The 16,576-nt window shown below is 43.9% G+C and overlaps 1 protein-coding gene across 1 annotated transcript in view; it reads right to left on the bottom strand.

The window, feature by feature from the left end:
- Window positions 1-12,618: 12,618 nt before the first annotated feature.
- Window positions 12,619-16,576, bottom strand: part of LOC122815166 (uncharacterized protein K02A2.6-like) — a 52,553-nt gene continuing 48,595 nt past the window's right edge. The window contains 3 exon segments of the mRNA XM_044087433.1: window positions 12,619-14,237; window positions 14,240-15,145; window positions 15,458-16,175. Of these exon segments, the coding sequence (XP_043943368.1) occupies window positions 12,619-14,237; window positions 14,240-15,145; window positions 15,458-16,175 (3,243 nt within the window).

Here is a 16,576-nt window from a genome sequence, read left to right as displayed (position 1 = left end):
CCTGCAAGGAAATGCTTAAGGTTGTACATGTGGCAGAGGTTGACATGTGTGACTGCCTCCACCATGTTGTTGATTCAATGAATCGGATGAATGACAGGTTGGAACAGGCAGTGTCTGTGATGGAACATCTGCTAGAAGGGGGGTGGCATCCGCATGGACATAGGGGGACCACATCATCTGATTTTAGCCAACGTGGCCATGCTCAGTCATGCTCCCGTCATGGGACTACTTCCATTCCTCCATCAGTAGTTGAGGTGTCCACACCCAGATGTAGCAGGCCATGGGGTTGAGGTCCTGGGCATACTCTTGAGGAGAGCTCATCCAGCAGACATTAGTCACATTCAGGTAGCAGTAATGCATCTGACCGTGGGCATGGATATGCCAGTGCAACACCTGGCAGAGCCAGTTCTTGGGGTCTGGGACAACAATGATGAACTGTCATCTCTATCTTGCATGGCTCACACCAGTCCAACATACCAGGACATAGCACTAGAAAAGATCTTGGATGTGTTCTTGCAGATATTCACACACCAGTCTCACCTGGAGTGCTCATATAGACACATATACATAACAGTTACATGGGTCACTCGTGAGGTTTACAGCTGTTTCTGTATCAGTGAACATTTGATACTTTATCCAAATGTCTGCCTGTTTCTTTTTCTTACTCATATATGCTCATTACCTTTTCTGTCAGCCTAGGCCTCCTGCCCTGCCCCGCCCTGCATACACACATGGACACACACACACACAGACACACACACACACACACACACACACACACACACACACACACACACACACACACACACACACACACACACACACACACACACACACAAAACCCCCTGTGCAAATGATGATAATTGTGCCATATCCTTGTTTTCTATCTTTTGGATTCAGGGATACATAAGTCTTTTGTCTGATGCTCAGGGTGCATTTAGTGCTTAGTATATCTGTGTTTGCGATGCTGTTTTGCAAATTGTACTGCTTTCTTATGGGCTTTTGTAAGGTGACATTCCTGCCAACCTCTTAGACCAAAAAAGTTGGATCAAGCCATAAATAAAAGAGTGACAAAGGCCCAACAATCTATAGAATTGTTTTTTTTTTTTTAACTGTGGTCTTACAAACTAGACGGTTGATAGAATAACAGGTTTTGTATTACTATTTTTATGCTTTTTGTAAAGGATATGTCTGAAACTGAAATGTGTGTCATTATTTTCTAACTGCATTGTTTAATGATTTGGAAGTACAAAAGTAGGAGGCCAAACTGTGGACATTCGGTAAAAATCTATACATTTTGCACATATGAATGCATGAATCTTTAATACATGAGGCCTATTACTTGATAGAGGACACATGTATTCACATAAGTCACTGCTGCCACATCTTGATATATTTGCTGTAAAAATCACCCACATTATACTTATCTGCATTACCAAGTAACAGTATGTAAGGTTATGTCATTCCTTTGTATTCTTAGACATTTATTTTTGTATTCCAGGTTCAACAGTTACTTTGGAAATCTGGCAGTTGGAAGACTGTCTGATGCTAGCATTACATAGCCATTACGTGGGTAAGTAAAGGTCATGAGCATTGCCTGGCATTAATGTTACTGAATGTATGTATGTGTAGGATGAAGGTTTTATCCCCTTAGGTGGTGAGTATGTGTGCTATCCAGTATCCATTGCCTCTTGGCCAGTGGAAGAGCATATTGTGAATGTCTACATCTGCCTACATCCACAGCAGCTGCTGGTTCCCCCTCTGACTCCTCACTTGTGTGTGACTGTGGTGACCTTGTCATTGGTAGTGGAATATGTGGTCCTTCCCCTTGCTGCTCCTGCTGAAGCAGTTTTCTCAGGATAATGTTGTGATGTATGGCATTGATGGTGAATATTTCAACAAATGTATGGGGATAGTACTGCAGGACTCTCCCAGATGTATCTAAGCACTGGAAGAGTGACTTCAGCAGCCCAAACACACGCTCTGTGGTATTTCTTTTTTGAGAGTTTGCCTCATTATAGCATTCTTCAGTAGATCTGATGCTTTTCTGATGGGTGTCATCAGCCATGGTTCCAGTGCATAACCTGCATCCCTGTGTAAATGACCCTGCGGGATATATCTCATGCGGTTGACAGTTGTGCCAGATATGTGAGTAGTGGTAACTGCCTGGGTTGCCAGTGTGCACATTCAGAATGATTTCCTTAGTATTACAAATGACCTGGCAGTTAATGGAGTGGTAGCCCTTCTATTTATGTACACCCTTCCCTGTTCTCCAGGTGGTGCTTTTATTTTACATATGTACAGTCTATGGCACCCAGGACTTCTAGGTAGTATGCAGCCGGGTAGAACTCCTGCATAGTTCTGGCTCTGTTCTCGGGTGTACAGGAAAAATATTTGCACTCACTGGCATGTTGTAGCATGACATTCTGGAATTGATGGAGGATCCCGGATGCTGAGGCCTGTGACATCCCCAGCATGTCCCCCTGTTAGTCTCTGAAAGTTTAATGTAGTTAAAATTCTAAGTGCTACACATGTCTTAGTCTTCAGTGGGATTGGTTCCCCTTGGTTTGACCTTGCTCTCAGTTGAGCTTGACAGAGTTTGCAGAATTGATATTACTTGTGAACCTCTGCTATCTCTGTAAAAAACAACAAAAAAAAAAAAAATCTTGCTTTTTTCCCACTTCTCTGAGAGTTAAAAAAGTTCAGTTACAGGCTTGCTGTTCCTGAACTGTTTGAAAGTTTCTGTGAGGCCATTTTTGCTTGGGCTGAAGGAGGGTCTCTCTGTTCATCAGTGGCATTGACTAACATTGAGCAGCTTCCCTGCCCCCCGTAGAGGTGGTTACTGACTTGAAACTGTAGTTTTATTTTCCCTTTTGGGTCTATTCCTGCTTCTTTCCAGCCCCTGCTATCAAGCACGCTTTAACGTGCTTTAGCGCAATTTAGCACGGAGTTGCCACTAGAGCAGCATCGGGCAGCGCCGGTTAAACAAGGTTAAACTCTTTCTGGCTCCAGAAAGTCTGTTCTTCAATTTTTCCCTTAGAACTGCTCTGTTAGGAACCTAAACAGTTTACACCTACACTAAAAAGTGCAGCACTTGTTCCAAATAGCTTTTTCTTCTCAAAAAGCTCAGCACTTGTCTTATAAGCATATCCCTTGTCTTATAAGCATTCTCTTTGCAGGTCAAGCACTCCTATATTATACAAATCTCTCACTAGCAAAACCCCCCAGGAGTGCCCACTTCCCTGCTAAGCCCACTACTTTTCTGTCTCATACCAACTCATAATTCTTTCTAGCATGTCGAAGGGTCAGATGCTGGCGTCCTCTCCTGCCCATTTGGTGAATCTGGGAATTCTGAGACAATGTTACAATTGCCTCATGTACACGGACAACCATCTCCTCCTCCCATGTAACACTAACACTTGTGAGAGATGCAGCTATTTTGCCCGACTGGAGGCTGAGCTCTCTCAACTCAGGACTGGCAAGACCAGGCAGGAGGAGAAGGCAACTACACACACCACAATACAAGTCTCACATAACTCAACCACACCACTGAATCAAACACATAAACACACTAAGACATACTCGGAGGCTCTGAGTAAAAATTTACCTAAACAGCAGAGGCCTCCAAAGCAGACACCCAAGCAACTGCAAACTCAATACACCACACAAACAACACATAAACAACAAAATCAGTGTGCAAAGCAGTCACTGCCCTTAAGGCCAAATACAACACCAAACATACTTGTCATAGGTGACTCCATAGTCAGACACACTGACGTCCGCTCACCAGACTGAGTAAGGAGAAGGTCACAGTAAGCTGCCTGTCGGGCGCTAGAATCCGCCACATAACACAAGCACTCAGGTCTCTCAACAGCAGGTACAAGTACGACTCAGTCATTGTCCACGCTGGTGTCAACGACCTGAGACATACCTCCTTGGACTACATGAAAAGAGACATTGAGGAGCTCTCTGATTATGTAGCCCAGGCAGGTATGACCCTGACCTTGAGCAGTATCCTACCTTCACCTAGAATGATGCCACAATACAGTGATAAGATGATCAGCTTTAATAATTGGCTTAAATTCTGGTGTCATTCAAAGGGGATCCAATGTCTGTCTGCCTGGGATGACATGCTGGACAAGCCACGCTGCTTCGCAGGGGCGGCTTGCACCTGTCACCCTAGGCTTCCGGATATTGGCAAAGGCTCTTGCCACCCCATAGTGCCTTTTTAGGCAAGGCTCAAATTCTAAACCTACCACTCTAGAACACAAAAAGTAAAAAACTAAGGGTAATGCTGCTCAATGCCAGAAGTCTCAATCTCAAGATGCACGCACTCGAGGCCCTTCTCAGTATGGAGAACATCGATGTCTGTGCTGTGACAGAAACCTGGTTCAAGGCTCCTGAGAGCACCCCAGCACTAGCAGGTTTCACCTCATATCATGCGTTCCGGCCCCAAAATCTGGACAACACCAAGAAAGGAGGGGGGGTGTCCATATTCATAAAGGACACCCACACCTCAAGGTTGGTGGCAACGCACGATGCATCGGAGACCATCCAGGTGCAATTAACCATAGGCAAGACTGCTCTGCAATTTGTAGCATGTTACAGGCCACCCTCTCAAACTCAGGAACCTCACATGGCCTACCTGAAAACAATGGAGGGGATAAATGTATCTCCAAACACCATCATACTAGGTGACTTCAACTACCCTAATATAGACTGGGAACACTACTCAAGCCCAAACACTCTAGCCCAAAGGTTCCTGGAGTTCATAAACTCAAATGCCATGGAACAACTAGTCACCATCCCCACATGAGGAGAAAACATACTTGATCTCATCATCATGAACATGGGATCACAATGTTCAACACCGGAAGTATACCCCTCACTGGTGAGATCAGATCATAAACTAATCTCGCTGGAGATCCTCATCCCGCCCCCACCTGAAACAAAAAAGACCACAGTGAAAAACTTCTCAAAAGCCGACTTCACACTTCTAAAAACTAGTGTGGTCTCCTTTAAGGCTCCTGAGCCAGTGGTAAACATTACTCAAACCGCTGAATCACTTACAAATGCCTTCTACCAGCACCTACAGGACTGCATGGATCAGGCAATCCCAAACAAAACTAAGACTCTTTGTACCAAAGGCAAGCGTCCAGTCTGGTGGACCCCAGCCATAAACAAGCTCTACAACAAAAGGAGGAAGCTACTACAAGATAGAGCAAAATCCTTGAAAGGTAAGACACCTTTGATCATTATAAGTAAAAACTAAGAGCTCTCATAAAATCATCCAAGGCAAATTTTGAGAGAAAAATCGCCAAGGATTCAAAAGACAATCATAAGGCCTTCTTTAGCTATGTTAGAAACCTAGGAGGAAACTCCCAGATATGCTCAGAATTAGTTCAAAATGATGTGAAGATTACTGAACCTACACACATTGCCAACATACTGGCTGACAGGTTCAGTGCAAACTTCTCCTCCCCCTCCCCCCCAAAAGGAGAGATATCTATACCAGAGGATTGTAGCCCCCCAAACATCTCCAACGCCCAGGTGAGAACTGCTCTCTCCAAAGCAAAAACACAGCATCCATGGGACCGGATGGTGTCCCCGGCTGTGTGCTCCATGAACTCAATGAGGAATTAAACCCACAGTTAGGACAGCTGTTTAATCTTAGCCTCACCTCAGGATACGTACCCATGGAGTGGCGCACGGCGACTGTGGTCCCACTTCACAAGGGCGGTGCCTCCACCGACCCTGGAAATTACCGTCCCATTAGCTTGACAAGCCTTATCTGCAAAGCCATGGAGAGGATCATAATGGAACTCATAAATAAAGACATAGGGAACTTGCAGACTTTGGATCCAACCCAGTTTGGCTTTGTCAAAGGCAGATCATGCCTTTTAAACTTGGTTGACTTTTTCGAGACAGTCACCAAGGCCATTGATGAGGGAAAGGCAGTCCATACAGCCTACCTTGACCTGGCAAAGGCCTTCGACACAATACCCCACTCAGGTATCATCAAAAACTCATCAGCTTGAATGTAAACCCATACATCACAAGATGGGTTGCAAACTGGCTAAGTGACAGAACCCACAGGGTCAGAGTTGCTGGAGCCATGTCAGACTCAAAGCCTGTCACAAGTGGTGTCCCACAGGGCTCAGTCCTGGGTCTACTCTTGTTCGGCATCTACTTTTCTGAAGTACAAGCAAACACAGGAGGGTTATGGCTGACAAAGTTTGCAGATGACTGCAAACTGGGCGCCATAGTCGAAAACACATCTGACACAGATATCCTTCAGAAGGGCCTCACAGAAATGGATAACTGGTGCCAGAGCCATGGCCTAAAGTTAAATGCCAAGAAATGCATAGTCATACCCTTCGGGAAAAACAAGGTTACCCCTAGCTACCATATAGGTGGCAATCCACTGAGCACAGAAGAAGTCATCAGGGATCTGGGGACCCAGGTTGACAGTAGCCTTCGTTTGACACTCATGTTGCTAAAGTAGTTAGGAAAACCTTCTACATTGCCCACCTGATCATGAAGGGATTCACATCTAGATCAAGGGAGGTCATCGCCCCTGTACTCATCACTCATTAGACCTATGATTGAGTACAATGCCCCATTCGGAATGTATCTGACCAGACACCTGCAGCAGCTGGAAAGGCCCCAAAAGTTCCTCACCAAAAGGATAAAGGGTCTCAAAATATGTCTTATGCTGCCCGACTGAAAGAACTCCAGCTCTATTCAGTCTCATACCGCTTGCTCAGAGGTGACCTGTGCCTGACATATAAGGCCATGTCAAACCCTGATTTGATGAATATGCTTCACCTCAAAAATCTAGATCCCTCAGAACCACAAGGGCGGGAGACTTAAACCTTGACACGGTTATTAATAGAACATGCTGGAGGGACAGATTCATCACCCAGAGACTCCCTATGCTGTGGAACAAAATCCCGGTACATGTGAGGCAGAGCACCTCGCTGGCCTTGTTCAAGAGGAATCTTGACCAATGGATGGGGGATCGCAGATATACCCCAGAGATTACTTCAGTGTCACTGCTTGACAGAGGCACAGCAAAATAATAGGCATAGTTTTATTCAAACTAAAGGGGTGGCGAAAGCCAAATAACTATGGGCTAGGCTTATAAATGCCCTTGGGCAGATAGCCTAGTATGAACCTATGAACCTATGAACCTATGTGTCTTTATCCACTCTGTAGCACTCTACAATTTCCACTTCATGTAGATTGTGAAAAGTTAAATGGGGTGTAAGCACCATTCTCCTTCTTGGCCATGGTATATTAGCAGCAGCAGCATAGACTTGGGCCTGTTGCACATACACATGGATAAGAGAAACATCACCCCACAAACATTCTTTCCTTGTAGACTAGTTTCTGTGGCTGTATTCCAGTAGGTTTTGGAATTCACAGAGAACACCTATTATCTTGAATACACAGTTTAGATTTGCTTTGCCTACTCCTCCCACATCAGTACTTGGTGTCACTATTAAGCTGGTCTTACTATGAGAATGGAGAATGTCTGATGATGGCAATAGCTGGCTGCATATGGGCTAAACATGGTTTTATTTTTGCATTATTATTATTTTCAGCCTGCCAAGAATGTTTTTTTACTTACATTATTAGTTTATTAATATAAATTGGCTGTTGGTGTAATGCAATATTTCATTCGTGTATAATTTCTGGTAGGGTTGCTTAGTGGCCTGGCATGCCTTACAATGGGAAGGTCTAGAGTTGCAACAATGTCTTTTTTTTGGGTCGTATGATTTCTAGAAAACATTTGAATATTAGCCTCTTAGTGAGATTGTTTCTGCTTTTGTTCTGAGGTTCTAAAGGGTAACCTTTAGGTAAACATGGATTTTGAGGAATCTGCTGCATTTTTACATTTGGAGTCTGAAATCATGCCTTTTCAGCTGCACTGTATGGATCCCTGGATTTGGTTAAGATGTTCTTGTTGCTAGGTTCCTTAGCAGTTTGGCAAGCTTTTGTTGTAGTGACTTTTGTCTAATTTTCTATAGAGAGAATATTGAGATGGTGTTTCCATTTGCCTCTGTTTAGCTGTTTGTGACATTGATCAGCCTGTCTTACTTTGGCTGGCTACCCTTTTTATGGTTTGACTGACATGTTGATCACAGGTTTTTTAATGAACCTCTACAAATTAACAGATTCTGTTTCACCATTTTTGGTTAAATAAACTGCCATTGGGTACTTTTTTATTTTAGTAATGATAAGGTCAGATATCTAATTTAAAGAAATTAGATTGCTATGGTTTTGTAGAAGTTATTTGTGATAGTGCTTTCTATCCTTTATTTGCACAACTTTTAGTCATGTAAGTTTCTGTTTTTTTTCAGGTAATCTGGCAATTTGTTAATGTCTCTTAGAACTCTAACTATATATTTAATTCTAATTGTTCTGGTATGCTAATTATTTTACAAGACTTTATTGTTGTGTTATGTTTCAGTTTGTACTATTGTCAAGAAATAAAAAATAAAATAAACCTTGGATATCAAACCATATGAGAAAATTAGCCTAGTATAACATAACTAATTCACCCTACATTTGGCTTTCACATGTTCTATGCAAACTGAACCTCATTATTTTCTTGATTTTAGGCTTCTCCTTTTTCTTCTGTTGTTCCTTTCTTCTTTAACCTTCCATCACATTTTCTATTCTCATCACTTCTATCTTATCTTGCTATCCTTTAACTTTACTATTTGATGGTTCCATTCTGCCTGCACAATTCCATTTCATTCAGTTGTGTCTGAATTTTACTCCTGCCAGATTATCTTAAAATGTTTCACCCATGAGTATCACTTGATTATGCCTCATCCTTAGGTTGTTATTTTTTGTTTAAAAGAAAAGTAATTCTTATTCTGTGTTAAGACGTTGGCATTTTTTTCCTTAATGAAAACTAAGGTGTTGTATTCATTAGTTCAATAGGAGTAAACATTTTCTTATAATATTTACACCTTCCCCGGGATTCATGAAGCTTGCGCCAGGTGCAGGCGTAGCGTCGGCGATCTAATACCAGATATGGCCGCCGAGCTATTCAGGTACGAGCTGTTTCCATGTGAACTACCTGCGTACACCACGTGGGCACAGCTCCCTGCGCATATATGCTAATCACCCCATGTGCAGCAGTGTAGCATGCAAATGAAGGTATACAGAGATTCAGGAAGTGGTGCAGGTGTAGTGTAAGCATGCAGAAATGTAAACCGAAAAAAATGGTTTACATTTTTCAAACATAAAATCGGAGCCATGACAGAGGACCAAACTCACATATTATACTGTTAATATATGCCAATGGCTAAATATATAGCCATTGGCATAAAACAACATGCACAAAATATGAACATGAACATTTAATATTATGCCCACACTAACGCAAAGTTAAAGCGCAGGGCATCGGTGCACAAAGGGGATCTCAAGAAATATACAAAAATATCGAATAAAACTGCAATGGGACACATATCACAATTTCCCCATAATAGTCAATGGCAGGCATGCTACACCATACTCATGGTGGAAGGGTTGCTAAGGGGCAGTGACAGTGTTATGTGCAGTAGCTAGGAATTAGTAGGCAATGCCATGCAAATGAGAGGAGTAATAATGAATCATAGATTTCCTGCTGGTGTAAGGATGCACAAAACAGCGTAGCGTTATAACACTGAGGTGAGACCTTAAGATAAAAATGACATCAAGAGAGGGGTGTGTCGCAGACCTCCCAACCTTACTGATTTACTCGTTTTTTACTGAGTTTTGGGGTCCAAATGAAGGGGTGCCACGATTCCCGAGTGGCACCCCTTCAATTCTGATTTTTTTCTTAATGTTTTTTCCTATTTTTGAACTTTGGCGCTTTCGGCGCTGATGTCATCCTGTGCGCGATGAAGTCAGCTCCATCAGGGCTATCAGCCAGTCAGAAATGAGCTTCCGGCTGCAAATGCAAGCGAGCAGGAAATTGGCTTTCATAGCAACAGCACTCGTTGAATAACAGCCGGGAAAGCTTTACAGCTAGGAAATCGGCACTCGTTTATCAACAGCACTGTTAGCATTTGGGACTTAATAACAGCCGTGATTCCGTGAAAGCTTTACAGCACTCATTTGTTCAGCAGCATGCATTTGGGACTTAACTCATTTTGGTTAAATAACAGCAGCACTGTTTGGCATTTGGGACTGGCCGTGAAAGCTTTACAGCACTTGTTTGTGCATTTGAGACTTAACTAATTTCATTTACAGGGAAATCCTAACATCATTTTGGGGACTCAGGTAAGGGTGTGTGTGTGTGTGTGTGTGTGTGTGTGTGTGTGTGTGTGTGTGTGTGTGTGTGTGTGTGTGTGTGTGTGGTGTATCCCAGATATGATCCAGCTTGTTTAAAGTGGATAATCACACTGTGAGTGAGTCAGTGAGAGGATAAATGAATGAATGAAGTCTGACTAACCTTGATGCAGCATGTCTGCAATGTGTTAATCTAGACATCATATCTTTAAAGTAGAAGTGATGACCACTGATGCAGTTTAAATTGAAAACTTTTTCCCTCTTCACCAAAACCAGCTTATCATCAACAGCTTAACTTGTGCAGGTAATAATCAGCTTTCTGATTGGAAAATTAAGCTAGTCCTCCATTTCTCATATATACAGAATAATAATGGTCTCCTCAGTAGGTATTAGATGCTGCAATAGTTGCTTCCCTTACCTTGCAAGCATGCTTAGGACAAATTCAAATTTGTACCAAATGTAGAGTTGCCAGTTAATAGATCTTTAGGTTAATCCCTCTTCCTGACTGTGCAGGCCTCTACAGATATGCTAAGCTGTTCTCTGTTCCTCTGCGCTGCTATTTTGGGTACAGCTGCACTGCCCTCCCTCACCCTGCTCAATGCCCATTGCAAAGAAAAAGATAGAAAAAAAGGTACTTGATTGGGGGGGGGGATCACTTCCATGTGAAAACCTGTGATCTCTGCACACCACTCAAATACTGTAATCAGATCTTGGAGTTATTGTATAGAACTATTTTTGCAGTGACCACCCTCAAAGATTAATTTACAGCTTTACTTATAGTCACACTATGTAACAATACTTTCAAATGACCACTAATATTTCTTTCAAAATTAAGACATCATAATAGTTTGTATACCTTTACTTATCTGAGCCCTAATACTTCGTAAAAACAAACCATTTGCATGCACTGGATGTCCTTTATAATACACCTGGTGGCTAGAGGTACTCAGGCTCAAGCCCTGTAACCTGGGTAGAGGGTAAAAAGAGCCTAATGTCCCTAGCCACCACCACTTGTGAAATTTTTGTTCTGTTCCTCATAAACTCTGTGGTTTCAGGATGTTTGTGACAAATCACTGAAGGTTGAATTTATTGATTAATGAGAGGCATTTGAATTTCAGACTTCATATTCTTCAGAAAATGAATGGTAACAAAAACCTTTTATTCTAGCAATTTTCTAAGTTTATAAAATCAGTATTTAAAACTGCACCTAATTTGGGGCAAGTTTCAATCTTCCTATCTTTTGGGAAATAAGCTGCTGATTTGGCATAGTGTTAGTTGCTCTGACTGTAGTGCACAGAATCCTGTGTTCAAGATTTGCCAGTGAAATGCATGGTAGCAACACAACATTTTATTCTAGCAACTTTCCAAAATTATACAAGCAATGTTTAAAATGTGTCCCTGTTTTTTGGCCTTTTGTCCCCCGACAAAAAAACTTAAAATGAAAATAAGTGTAAGAAGCTGTGCAAGATGCCTATGCTTTACACTGCTGTCATTCTATTTTTATATGTATATTGTGTGTAGAAGTAGACTTTTATGATGGAAATGTTCTGAACTGGTGTTACATCCTGGGAAATAAGGAGACCACACGGTTCTGGAGTTGTAAGGCCTTTCTTTATTAAGAGCCTCCAGGTGCGCACCCATGCTACATGTTCACAACTTCGCCATAGCCATACATACACCGGAAACAACAAGTTACCAGAGATATATAGAACCAACACTACATGTTGCTAATTCCCCAGAGCACCCCTACAGTACAACAACAGCATTACTTGCCCGGTACTACATTCCTCCCCTCTTAAGCACTGAATACCCTTCTGTACATAAGAAAAACAAAAGGAGCAAGTCAAAACAATCCATCTAGTCACTTCATGTTTAAATACCCGGCTAGTATTAAACGGTTACCCCACAATCTAGTTAGGTTGCTCTTTTAAACTAGACATGCAATTGTAACATTGATAGTCCTTCAAGTAACTAGGTTTAACCAGTGCCCGGTTAGAACGGCGCAATGGTACCACCCTAGGTGACTCTGGTGTCACAGTTACCATCTCTGGTACCGGTGTGTCCATCCCTGGAACAGTTGGGTCCTTGGGAACCCCTCCTTCCGAGTCCCGGCGGTCTCCCTCGGCCCCCACGATCGGAGATCCTCCTGCCGCTGCGAGCCCTTCTCCCGGAACTAACGGCATTTCCGGGGCTTGCAGTTCCATGGAGTCCTTCTCCTGCACACTCCGCAGAATCTGGTCCACATGTCTTCTCACCACTAAACCTCCATTCAACCTCACCTGGTACGACAGGGGACCCGTGCTCTTGACAATAAACCCTGGAATCCATTTAGGTCCATAACTGAAGTTTCAAGGTCATCACTGCATCTCCCTCCAAGAAACTTCTCTCTCTCCGTCGTCGATCATGATGTTCTTTTTGCCTCCACTGTATCCTCTCTACCTTAGCTTGGATGTTTGGATGCACCAGATCCAACGTGGATCTTAATCTCCGTCCTTGCAACATCTCGGCAGGGGACAATCCCGTGGTAGACTGGGGTGTAATGTGGTAGTTGAATAACACCCTTGATACTTTGGCTGCCATACTTCCGTCTCCAGCCTTTTTCATCATCGCTTTAAAGGTCTGGACAGCCCTTTCAGCACAGCCATTCGAAGCCGCATGGTACGGTGCTGATGTAACGTGTACAATGCCATTTTTTTCCAGGAAACCCTTGAACTCTTCACTCATGAAACATGAAGCATTATCTGATACAATAGTCTCGGGTAATCCTTGGCTACTGAAACTCTTTCTCAGGCATTCAATGGTAATGGTAGAAGTGGGTGTTTTGACTGGGTAGGCATCCATCCATTTAGAATGAGCATCCATTATTATCAAAAACATTGCCCCCATAAAAGGCCCTGCATAGTCTATGTGAAGTCTCTGCCAAGGTCTACTCGGCCACTCCCATGGGTGTAGTGGTGCCACCACAGGTAAGTTGCGATGCTGCTGACAGGTTTTACACTCTTTCACAGCTACTTCAATGTCGTGGTCCAACTTTGGCCACCAAAAATAACTTCGTGCTAAGGCCTTCATTCGGGTGATGCCCACATGACCCTGGTGCAGCTGTTGTAACAGTGCACGTCTTCCTGGGGGTGGAATTATCACTCGTGCCCCCCACAACACGCAACCATCTTGCACACTCAGCTCTGTTTTCCTCACTTCATAAGGCCAGAAAACTGGATCAGGTTGTTGGGTTATCCAGCCTTGCTGGACCCATTGAAACACTCGAGCCAACACCGGATCTTTTCGTGTCCATTCGCTCAATTCCTTCGCGGACACCAACGTGATGTCCTCCATCATCAACACCCGGTCCTCCCTTTCCTCTCGCTGGGGAGGCCCCGGTAACGGCAGACGGCTCAGCGCGTCCGCATTGCTATGGTGTTTTCCGGGCTTATAAACAATCTCATATTCATAAGCTCTCAATGTTACAGCCCATCTCTGAATTCGTGGAGAAACCATCTGAGGTACGGCCTTCATTTCGTTGAACAGTGACAACAAAGGCTTATGATCGGTACACACAGTAAACTTCCTGCCATAGAGGTATTTGTGGAACCTCTTAATTCCAAACATTACAGCCAAACCCTCTTTGTCTAGCTGGGAATAGTTTGACTCTGCTGGAGTTAAGGTGCGTGACATGAACCCAATGGGTCTTTCTTGTCCATCTGGCATCCTGTGTGCCAACACGGCCCCTAACCCATACGGTGAGGCATCACATGACAAAATTAAGTCCTTGTGACTATCGTAGTGCACCAAAACCTCTGAAGACTGCATTAGTTCCTTGGACTGCTGAAACGCTTTATCTTGTTCCTCCTGCCACGTCCACAGGGTCTCCTTCCTTAACAGTTTATGTAAAGGAGCTAACAGCGTTGACAGATTTGGTAGGAACCTGTTATAATAGTTGAGTAAGCCAAATAAGCCTTCAGCTCTGTAACATTTGTGGGTGCAGGTGCCTCTTGGATGGCTTTTACCTTGTCTGGCAGGGGGTGTAGGCCCGAGGCATCCACCTTGTAACCCAGGAACTCTGCTTCCTTTACCATGAAAGCACATTTACTCCTCTTCACCCGTAAACCAGCCTCTCGCAGTCGACTTAGCACCTCGTTCAGAGTCTCCAAATGCTCGTCATTGTTCCTCCCCGTCAACAGGATGTCATCCAGATACACAGCCACCTTCGGAATTCCTGCCACCAGTCCCTCCATTATTCTCTGGAAAATAGCTGGACTAGAGGAAACACCAAAGGGTAAACGATTGACTTGGAACAGCCCTTTGTGTGTGTTAAGGGTGACATATGCCTTTGACCCTTCTTCCAGAACTACTTGTTGATATGCCTGACTGAGGTCCAGTTTACTAAACTTTTCACCTCCCGACAGCTTTTCAAATACATCCTCCACCTTGGGTAATGGATACTGCTCCAGTTTCGAAACTTGGTTCACGGTTAGCTTGTAGTCACCACATATGCGTACAGTATTATCTGGCTTTAATACTGGAACAATTGGTGCTGCCCATTCCGAAAACTTCACTGGTTCAATTATACCTTGCTTGGTGAGTCGCTCCAACTCAGTCTCCACTTTCTTCTTCATTGCATATGGTACGGGTCGAGGTTTGTAAAATCTTGGCGTTGCGTTTTCTTGAACGTGTATCTTTGCTGGCGGACCCCTCCAGGTCCCCAGTTCCTCTTTGAACACTTCTTCGTGGTTCTCCAACACATCTTGCAAGGCCAGCCCCTGCTGTTCTACTTTATGTAGCCGTAGACAACCCATTTCCAGCTCCTTGAGCCATGCCCGGCCTAACAGGTTTGGTCCATTTCCCGCTACCACCATGACTGGCAACTGTTTGACTTTATCTTTATGTTTTACAGTTACTTTGGCCATCCCCAGTGTGGGAACTGTTTCACCGGTATATGTTTTCAAAGTCACTGAACAGTCCCGCAGCTTCTGAGCTTCTTTTAGCCATAACTTTCCATACTCAGCCTTGGACAGAACTGTCACACTACATCCCGTATCCACTTCAAACTGCACCATTTTACCATTTAAGTCCAACTGGGTTGTGATGGGATCAACTCTTTCCCACCTGGCCTCCTCCATGTTAAACATAGTAAACACTTCCTCATCTTCCCTGGTGTTTTGATTGGTACCTTCACGCATGTGGTGTGCATACTGCCGTTTTATTTTTCGGTTTCCCTTTCTGTCCATCATACTGCTCTTTTCCTCCCCCTTTCTCGGCTGGTCCCTAGAGGGCATTGATCGGCACATTTTCTTCACATGGCCTTTTTTTCCGCAAGCATGACATTTTTCATTTAAGAAACGACAGTTCCTTGCCAGATGTTCTCCGCCACACCTGTAACAGGCATACTGACCAGACTTCCCTTGTGATTTATGCTCCCCGACCACTTTATGCACTGGCAGTGGGGTATCACCCCTGCTTCCCACCCCTTCGATGGTTCTCGGCTGTAAATCACGAATGTCTTTATTCGCCGTCTCTATGGCCTGTGCCAACTTCAAGGCCTTTTCAAACGACAACTCAGGCTCCGCCAACAACCTGCGTTGTATGCGGTCATCTGCAATGCCACATACGAGCCTATCTCGTAGCATTTCTGTCAGTCTGTCCCCATAATTACAGTGTTGTGCCAGTTCCCTCAGCACTGCGACATACTCCGTTACCATTTCATTGGCCATTCTAGTCCTTGAATTTAACTTGAACCTTTGGACTATTGCACTCGGCTTCGGGTTATAATGTGACTGAAGCAAGCTCGTCAACTCTGTGAATGATTTATCCCCCGGTTTATCAGGACTCAATAAGTTCCTCATCAGACTGTACATCTTGCTGCCCACCGAGCTCAGCAATATGGCTCGCTTCCGGCCCACATCCATTATCTGGTTTGCTTCAAAAAAATGTTCCAACACTTCACAATACTCCTCCCAGGTCTGGGTCTGACAGTCGTATGCAACCAGTGACCCCAACATGGAACCAGACATAACCCCGGCAGGCCCAGTCTCTTCGTCGTCCGACATTAACTGCACCCCGCCGTTTTCACTCGCAGCGGACTCGGAGGCATCCCATCCTCGTCACGAATATGTTACATCCTGGGAAATAAGGAGACCACATGGTTCTGGAGTTGTAAGGCCTTTCTTTATTAAGAGCCTCCAGGTGCGCACCCATGCTACATGTTCACAACTTCGCCATAGCCATACATACACCGGAAACAACAAGTTACCAGAGATATATAGAACCAACACTACATGTTGCTAATTCC

This window comes from Protopterus annectens, chromosome 1.part1 (assembly GCF_019279795.1).
Source record: "Protopterus annectens isolate FY-2018-M chromosome 1.part1, PAN1.0, whole genome shotgun sequence".
In the NCBI taxonomy this organism is placed as follows: Eukaryota; Metazoa; Chordata; order Ceratodontiformes; family Protopteridae; genus Protopterus; species Protopterus annectens.
Note: the sequence above shows the minus strand (reverse complement) of the source record. Positions and strands in the feature narration are given on the sequence as shown.